General features: G+C 43.9%; 1 protein-coding gene across 1 annotated transcript; it reads right to left on the minus strand.

Moving 5' to 3' along the window:
* Nucleotides 1-7,634: 7,634 nt before the first annotated feature.
* Nucleotides 7,635-8,036, minus strand: LOC109779751 (ethylene-responsive transcription factor RAP2-3-like). The gene has a single exon (XM_020338380.1). The coding sequence runs from the start codon at nt 8,034-8,036 to the stop codon at nt 7,635-7,637; it is 402 nt and encodes a 133-aa protein (XP_020193969.1).
* Nucleotides 8,037-9,975: the final 1,939 nt, after the last annotated feature.

Genomic DNA, 9,975 nt, shown 5'->3' on the forward strand with positions numbered 1-9,975 from the left:
TGATTTGAGCAGATATGGGTATATCTACTTAATGAAACATAAGTCTGAAACATTTGAAAAGTTCAAAGAATTTCAGAGTGAAGTGGAAAATCATCATAACAAGAAAATAAAGTTTCTACGATCTGATCGTGGAGGAGAATATTTGAGTTATGAGTTTGGTCTTCATTTGAAGCAATGTGGAATAGTTTCGCTACTCACGCCACCTGGAACACCACAGCGTAATGGTGTGTCCGTACATCGTAACCATACTTTATTAGATATGGTGCCATCTATGATGTCTCTTACCGATTTACCGCTATCGTTTTGGGGATATGCTTTAGAGACGGTTGCATTCACGTTAAATAGGGCACCATCTAAATCCGTTGAGACGACACCATATGAATTGTGGTTTCGCAAGAAACCTAAGCTGTCATTTTTAAAATTTGGGGCTGCGATGCTTATGTGAAAAAGCTTCAACCTGATAAGCTCGAACCCAAATCAGAGAAATGTGTCTTCATAGGATACCCAAAGGAGACTGTTGGGTACACCTTCTATCACAGAACCGAAGGCAAGATATTCGTTGCTAAGATTGGATCCTTTCTAGAGAAGGAGTTTATCTCGAAAGAAGTGAGTGGGAAGAAAGTAGAACTTGATGAGGTAATTGTACCTTCTCCTGAATTGGAAATTAGTACATCACATAAATCATTTCCAATGATTCCTACACCAATCAGTGAGGAAGCTAATGATGATGATCATGAAACTTCAGATCAAGTTACTACCGAACCTCGTAGGTCAACCAGAGTACGATCCGCACCAGAGTGGTATGGTAATCCTGTTCTGGAGGTCATGTTACTTGACCATGACGAACCTACGAACTATGAGGAAGCAATGATGAGCCCAGATTCGGTGAAATGGCTTGAGGCCATGAAATCTGAGATGGGATCCATGTATGAGAACAATGTATGGACTTTGGTTGACTTTCCCGATGATCGGCAAGCCATAGAGAATAAATGGATCTTCAAGAAGAAGACTGACATTGACGGTAATGTTACTGTCTACAAAGCTCGACTTGCTGCGGAAGGTTTTCGACAAGTTCAAGGAGTTGACTACAATGAGACATTCTCACCCATAGCAGTGCTTAAGTCTGTCCGAATCATGTTTGTAATTGCCGCATTTTATGATTGTGAAATTTGGCAAATGGATGTCGAAACTGCATTCCTTAATGGATATCTTAAAGAAGAGTTGTATATGATGCAACCAGAAGGTTTTGTCGATCCAAAAGGTGCTAACAAAGTGTGCAAGCTCGGCGATCCATTTATGGACTGGCGCAAGCCTCTCGGAGTTGGAATATACGCTTTGATAGTGTGATCAAAGCATATGGTTTTATACCGACTTTTGGAGAAGCCTGTATTTACAAGAAAGTAAGTGGGAGCTCTGTAGCATTTCTAATATTATATGTGGATGACATATTGTTGATTGGAAATAATAAAAAATTCCTGTATAGCATAAAAGGATACTTGATTAAGAATTTTTCAATGAAAGACCTCGGTGAAGCTGCTTATATATCGGGCATCAAGATCTATAGAGATAGATCAAGACGCTTAATTGGACTTTCACAAAGCACATACCTTGATAAAGTTTTGAAGAAGTTCAAAATGGATCAGTCAAAGAAAGGGTTCTTGCCTGTGTTACAAGGTGTGAAGTTGAGTCAGTCTCAATGCCCGACCACTGCAGAAGATAGAGAGAAAATGAAAGTCATTCCCTATGCCTCAGCCATAGGTTCTATCATGTGTGCAATGCTATGTACCAGACCTGATGTGTGCCTTGCTATAAGTTTAGCAGTGAGGTACCGAAGTAATCCAGGAGTGGATCACTGGACAACGGTCAAGAACATCCTGAAATACCTGAAAAGGACTAAGGATATGTTTCTCGTTTATGGAGGTGACAAAGAGCTCATCGTAAATGGTTACGTCGATGCAAGCTTTGACACTGATCCGGATGACTCCAAGTCACAAACCGGATACGTATTTATATTGAATGGTGGAGCTGTCAGTTGGTGCAGTTCCAAGCAGAGCGTCGTGGCGGGATCTGAGTTTGATGCGGAGTACATAGCTGCTTCGGAAGCAGCAAATGAAGGTGTCTGGATGAAGGAGTTCATATCTGATCTAGGTGTAATACCTAGTGCATCGAGTCCAATGAAAATCTTTTGTGACAATACTGGAGCAATAGCCTTGGCGAAGGAATCCAGATTTCACAAGAGAACCAAACACATCAAGAGACGCTTCAACTCCATCCACAATCAAGTCAAGGAGGGAGACATAGAGATTTGCAAAATATATAAGGATCTGAATGTTGTAGACCGGTTGACTAAGCCTCTTCCACGAGCAAAACATTATCAGCACCACGACTCCATGGGTGTTAGAATCATTACTATGTAATCTAGATTATTGACTCTAGTGCAAGTGGGAGACTGAAGGAAATATGCCCTTGAGGCAATAATAAAGTTGTTATTTATATTTCCTTTTATCATGACAAATGTTTATTATTCATACTAGAATTGTATTAACCAGAAACTTAGTACATGTGTGAATACACAGACAAAACTGAGTGTCCCTAGTATGCCTCTACTTGAATAGCTCGTTAATGAAAGATGGTTAAGTTTCCTAGCCATAGACATGTGTTGTCATTTGATGAACGGGATCACATCATTAGGGAATGATGTGATGGACAAGACCCATCCGTTAGCTTGGCATAATGATCGTTTAGTTTTGTTGCTATTGCTTTCTTCATGACTTATACATATTTCTCTGACTATGAGATTATGCAACTCCCGAATACCGGAGGAACACTTTGTGTGCTATCAAACATCACAACGTAACTGGGTGATTATAAAGATGCTCTACAGGTGTCTCCGATGGTGTTTGTTGAGTTGGCATAGATCGAGATTAGGACTTGTCACTCCATGTATCAGAGAGGTATCTTTGGGCCCTCTCGGTAACGCACATCACTATGAGCCTTGCAAGCAATGTGACAAATGAGTTAGTTACGGGATGATGCATTACGGAACGAGTAAAGAGACTTTCCAGTAACGAGATTGAACTAGGTATGATGATACCGACGATCGAATCTCGGGCAAGTAACATACCGATGACAAAGGGAATGATGTATGTTGTTATGCGGTTTGACCGATAAAGATCTTCGTAGAATATGTAGGAGCTAATATGAGCATCCAGGTTTCGCTATTGGTTATTGACTGGAGATGTGTCTTGGTCATGTCTACATAGTTGTCGAACCCGTAGGGTTCGCACGCTTAACGTTCGATGACGATTTGTATTATGAGTTATGTGATTTCATGACCGAAGTTTTTTCGGAGTCCCGTATGAGATCACGGACATGAAGAGGAGTCTCGAAATGGACGAGAGGTAAAGATTGATATATTGGAAGGTTATATTCGGACATCGGAATGTCCCGGAATGATTCAGGTATTTTTCGGAGTACCAGGAGGTCACTGGAACCCCCCTCCCCCCGGGGAAGTAATGGGCCTTCATGGGCCTTGGTGTAAAGGAGAGGAGGGCCGCAGGGGTGGCCGCCCCCCCATGGCAAGTCCGAATTGGAATAGGGAGGGGGCGGTGCCCCCCTCTTTCCTTCTCCCTCTCTTCCTCCTTCCCTCTCTCCCCCTCTTGGAAAAGGAAGGGGAGTCCAACTAGGATTGGGAATCCTAGTTGGACTCCCCCTATGGCGCGCTCCTCCTGGCCACTGGCCTCCTCCTCTCCCTCCTTTATATACATGGCCAGGGGGCACCCCAAAGGACAACAGACAATCTCTTAGCCGTGTGCGGTGCCCCCTCCTCAGTTTAACACCTCGGTCATATTGTCGTAGTGCTTATGCGAAGCCCTGCGCCGGTAACTTCAGCATCACCGTCGCCACGCCGTCTTGCTGACGGAACTCTCCCTCGTCCTCAACTAGATCAAGAGCTCGAGGGACAACATCGTGCTGAACATGTGCTAAACACGGAGGTGTCGTACGTTCGGTACTTGGATCGGTTGGATCGTGAAGACGTTCGACTACATCAACCATGTTACTAAATGCTTCTGCTTTTGGTCTATGAGGGTACGTAGACACACTCTCCTGTCTTCTTGCTATGCATCTCCTAGATAGATCTTGCGTGATCGTAGGATTTTTCTTGAAATACTGCGTTCCCCAACAATCAAAGCATATGGTTTTATACAGACTTTTGGAGAAGTTTGTATTTACAAGAAAGTGAGTGGGAGCTTTGTACCATTTCTAATATTATATGTGGATGACATATTGTTGATTGGAAATGATATAGAATTTCTGGATAGCATAAAAGGATACTTGAATAAGAATTTTTCAATGAAAGACCTCGGTGAAGCTGCTTATATATTGGGCATCAAGATCTATAGAGATAGATCAAGACACTTAATTGGAATTTCACAAAGCATATACCTTGATAAAGTTTTGAAGAGGTTCAAAATGGATCAGCCAAAGGAAGGGTTTTTGCCTGTGTTACAAGGTGTGAAGTTGAGTCAGACTCAATGCCCGACCACTGCAGAAGATAGAGAGAAAATGAAAGTCATTCCCTATGCCTCAGCCATAGGTTCTATCATGTATGCAATGATGTGTACCAGACCTGATGTGTGCCTTGCTGTAAGTTTAGCAGGGAGGTACCAAAGTAATCCAGGAGTGGATCACTGGACAGCGGTCAAGAACATCCTGAAATACCTGAAAAGGACTAAGGATATGTTTCTTGTTTATGGAGGTGAAAAGAGCTTGTCGTAAATGGTTACGTCGATGCTAGCTTTGACACTGGTCTGGATGACTCTAAGTCGCAAATCGGATACATATTTATATTGAATGGTGGAGCTATCAGTTGGTGCAGTTCCAAGCAGAGCGTCGTGGCGGGATCTACGTGTGAAGCACAGTACATAGCTGCTTCAGAAGCAGCAAATGAAGGAGTCTGGATGAAAGAGTTCATATCCGATCTAGGTGTAATACCTAGTGCATCGGGCCCAATGAAAATCTTTTGTGACAATACTGGAGCAATTGCCTTAGCGAAGGAATCCAGATTTCACAAGAGAACCAAACACATCAAGAGATGCTTCAACTCCATCCGCGATCAAGTCAAGAAGGGAGACATAGAGATTTACAAAATACATACGGATCTGAATGTTGCAGAGCCGTTGACTAAGCCTCTTCCATGAGCAAAACATGATCAGCACCAAGACTCCATGGGTGTAAGAATCATTACAATGTAATCTAGATTATTGACTCTAGTGCAAGTGGGAGACTGAAGGAAATATGCCCTAGAGGCAATAATAAAGTTGTTATTTATATTTCCTTATATCATGGTAAATGTTTATTATTCCTGCTAGAATTGTATTAATCGGAAACTTGATACATGTGTGAATACATAGACAAAACAGAGTGTCCCTAGTATGCCTCTACTAGACTAGCTCGTTAATCAAAGATGGTTAAGTTTCCTGATAATAGACATGTGTTGTCATTTGATGAACGGGATCACATCATTAGGAGAATGATGTGATGGACAAGACCCATCCATTAGCTTAGCATTATGATCGTTAAGTTTTATTTCCATTGCTTTCTTCATGACTTATACATATTCCTCTGACTATGAGATTATGCAACTCCCGAATACCGGAGGAACACCTTGTGTGCTATCAAACATCACAACGTAACTGGGTGATTATAAAGATGCTCTATAGGTGTCTCCAAAGGTGTTTGTTGGGTTGGCATAGATCAAGATTATGATTTGTCACTCCGTGTATCGGAGAGTTATCTCGTGGCCCTCTCGGTAATGCACATCACTATAAGACTTGCAAGCGATGTGACTAATGAGTTAGTTACGGGATGATTCATTACAGAACGAGTAAAGAGACTTGCCGGTAATGAGATTGAACTAGGTATGAGGATACCGATGATCGAATCTCGGGCAAGTAACATACCGATGACAAAGGGAATGACGTATGTTGTTATTGCGGTTTGACCGATAAAGATCTTCGTAGAATATATAGGAACCAACATGAGCATCCAGGTTCTGCTGTTGGTTATTGATCGGAGACGAGTCTCGGTCATGTCTACATAGTTCTCAAACCCGTTGGGTCCGCACGCTTAACGTTCGATGACGATTTATATTATGAGTTATGTGTTTTGGTGACCGAAGATTGTTGGGAGTCCCGGATGAGATCACGGACATGACGAGGAGTCTCGAAATAGTCGAGAGGTAAAGATTGATATATTGGACGATAGTATTTTGACACCGGAATGGTTTCCGGATGTTTCGGATATTTATCGGAGTACCGAGGGGTTACCGGAACCCCCCGGGGAAGTAATGGGCCAACATGGGCCATAGGGGAGAGAGAGGGGAGCCCAGAATGGGTGGCGCCCCCCCCCCCATGGCTGTCTGAATTGGACTAGGTGAAGGGGCGCGGCCCCCCGTTCCTTTCCCCGTCTCCCTCTCCTTCCCTCTTTCCCCCTCCATGAGAAGGAAAAAAAGGTGGGGCGAATCCTACTAGGACTGGAGTCCTAGTAGGACTCCCCCCTTCATGGCGCGCCCCCTGGACGACCTCCTCTTCTCCCTCCTTTATATACATGGGCAGGCCCTTGGAGACACACCAATTGTTCCAAGCCGTGTGCGGCATCTCTCTCCACGGTTTACTCCTTCGGTCATATTCACGTAGTGCTTAAGCGAAGCCCTGCGTGGATCACATCACCATCACCATCACCACGCCGTCGTGCTGACGAAACTCTCCCTCGACCCTCTGCTGGATCAAGAGTTCGAGGGACGTCATCAAGCTGAACGTGTGCTGAACTCGGAGGTGCCGTATGTTCGGTACTTGATCAGTTGGATCGCGAAGACGTTCGACTACATCAACTGCGTTAACCTAACGCTTCCGCTTTCGGTTTACAAGGGTACGTGGACACACTCTCCCCCTCTCGTTGCTATGCATCTCCTAGATAGATCTTGCGTGATCGTAGGATTTTTTTTGAAATTGCATGCTATGTTCCCCAACATTTGCATCATTTCCAAGTTAGCTTTCGAAAACCCAATACAAAAATAGAATAAGGTTTTCCATCATATTGCCATTTCATTTGACCTGGATTTCCGCCTGTATTCTCTTGCTAATATATATCCGCGGCGGGAACAAGGAACAAACCTTAAGGAAGAGAAGTGTGAACATTCGTTCATGTAAGGTATGTTCTATGACTCTCATCTTTTGAACTTGAGATGCTTAAAGCATCTCCAATAAATGATGTAAATTTGGAGATGTAAAATTTATATCATCAAAAAGTGCATTTTGCATCTCCAGAAAAGAGGCAATTCCAACAGATGATGTATATTGGAGATGTAAAAGAGCAACTCCAATAGATGATGCAAAGTGGAGATGTAAAAACTAAAAACTTCAACTACTACTTTATTTAATACATAGTTCAAATATAAAAAAGCATAAAATTAAACTACTACTACAACTAATCCAAACTACTCATCGTCCGAGGGCATCCAGTACTCCTTGTCGTCCTCATCTGAGGGCCTCCAAAACTCGTCGTCGTCCTCCGAGGACTCGACGGGGATCATCGTCGAGGGGCCAATCTCGTCCTCCTTCTTCACCTCCTTCTTATTCTTCCGCTCGGCGTCCCGTTTTCCAGAAATACTCCTGCTTGGCCTGAACATACTCTGGATGCTCCCGCGCGAACCTCGCCATCTCCGCCTCATAGCAATCACCGGGACCAAGGACAATGGAAGGTCTCTTCTTCGGTATCTCCTCCATCTGAATACCCTCCGGCACGAGGAACTCCGCCCGCCCGGTCTCGATCTCCAGGAAGTTGAGATCCTTCTTCGGCCTCCTGGCATGCCACACTGCCACGTCATAGGCACACGCGGCCTTGTTAGGGGTGGTGTAGGTGCCAAGCCAGAAGCGGAGGCCGGCGTCGGAGAACTCGACGTCAAAGTGGCCGGATGGCTTTGCCCGCACGCAGAAGAACCCCATCTTGCTCTTTGGGAGCTTCTTCGGCGGCATGGCATGCGGCGGGGTGGCAGCGACAGTGACGCCGTGCGGTAGGTGGACGAAGGTGGGGTGTGGTGGGTGGGGGCGGCAGAGGCGGGGTGGGGCTTGGCGCGGGCAGTTGAGCGGCGGCAGGGTCGAATCAGGGGATGACGTGTGGAGCCGTGGAAACACAACATGTGGCGACAGACAAAGGTGGGTGGGGCGGCGATGGTTGGGGCTAGCGGTGGAGCGGCGGCGGGGAGAAGCGGAGAAAAAACTGCCGATTCGCGGCTTCGGGCGGCAGCCGACGGCGGATGAGCGATGGAACCGACAACGGGGGTAGCGGCGAGGCCGGATCTGACACCGGGCGACTGCGGCGTGGCGTGGTGGACGGGCGGGCTGTGGCGGCAGTGCGGTGGGAGGTGGGAGGAAGAAGGATGGAAAGGAAATGAAGGGTGGTTGGCAGTTGGCGCGCAGTCACCTTTTTTACATCTCGTGGAGGTGGAAATGCAAATTGTATTTTACATCTCCTATTGGTGAAGATGTAAAGTTTTTTGCATGTACATCATCTGTTGGAGAAGAGTTTTTGGGCCTCGAAGATGCAAAAATTAATTATTTACGTCTATATCATTTATTGAAGATGCTTTTAAAATAGTTGTAGTTATAGCATATGTGAAGTATTCAAGTCAGTGTAAGTCTTTATATAGTTAAAGCAAATATTTTGTTCCTATATATAAAATAATTTTCTAGGGCATTGTTTTTGGATCTGAGATCCAACGGTTTCTAGTAGCTCTAACAAATTTTGTGGAAAAAAAAACCCTTCAAAAATGATAGTTGCGCACATACAGTATATAGCAGCTCCGTTCGTACGATCTCATATCCAAGAACCACCATGGGTCGTATCACTGGAGTGCCTGACATTTTCAGTCATGTATAACGGATATGGTCCCCAACGACAAGAAGAGAAAAAAAAGTTGAGGGATTTACTTGAATTGAAATGTTGACCCTACGTGTAGTTTGATTCCTGACACACCATGTGGATCATGGTCAAAACAGCGAGAAAATATCTAGTGACGGAGATGGATCGATGGCGTTACATGCAGCTTTGTCGTGGCGTCCATGCATGCTACGCTACGAGAGTTGTAGGGCCCTGGAGACTAGCTCCATCGACCACAAGAATCGTCCTTACCAAAATAGCTTAGCCAAAACGATGTGAATGTGCATGTGCGTGCTCAAAATACAGTACTTCCTTTGTTTCATAATATAGATTTTTTTAGAAAAGTTAACCTTTCTAAATTCTAACCAAATTTTTAAAAACTATTTATTTCTAAAATACCAAATATAACATCTAATGATATATGTTGGCATCTTAGATGTAAAAATGCTTTTCTCCATAAACTTGTTCAGAGTTGATGAAGTTTGACTTTAAAAAAAAATCTATATGCACTATACCATGGAACAAATGGAATACGGGAGACGCTACACGTCCTCCGGCGGAAATTGAAAAAGGATCCGTCGACTTGCTGACCACTGGATGGACACATTAATGACCGCCCGATCTACCAGCATAAGCAGCCACCTTTTGTAACAAGAGTGGTGTTTCTGCAACAGTCTGCTTGTTGCAATCACCCGAGCCTGTATATTTTTTTTTGCAACAAAGATCTTGTTGCAAAAATTTTAGAGGCCACTCGTGCCTGTATTTTTTTTTCTACAACAGAGATCTTGCTTCAAAAAAATTTCACAACAAAGGTTTTGTTGCAGAATTTTAAAGATCACACGACACAGCCCTATACTTTTATAGTTTTCACAACAGAGGTTTTGTTGCAATTCTTTTTGCAACAGAGGTCCAGTTGCAAAAAATTGAAAGATTGATTGCACAAATCGTTTGCAACAGGGTCATGTTTCAGATTTTTTTGCAACAGTGTATGTTGCGAAATTTTATTTGTGAAACAGAGACCGTGAAATGAAGGAG

This window comes from Aegilops tauschii, chromosome 4, assembly GCF_002575655.3.
Source record: "Aegilops tauschii subsp. strangulata cultivar AL8/78 chromosome 4, Aet v6.0, whole genome shotgun sequence".
NCBI lineage: Eukaryota > Viridiplantae > Streptophyta > Magnoliopsida > Poales > Poaceae > Aegilops > Aegilops tauschii.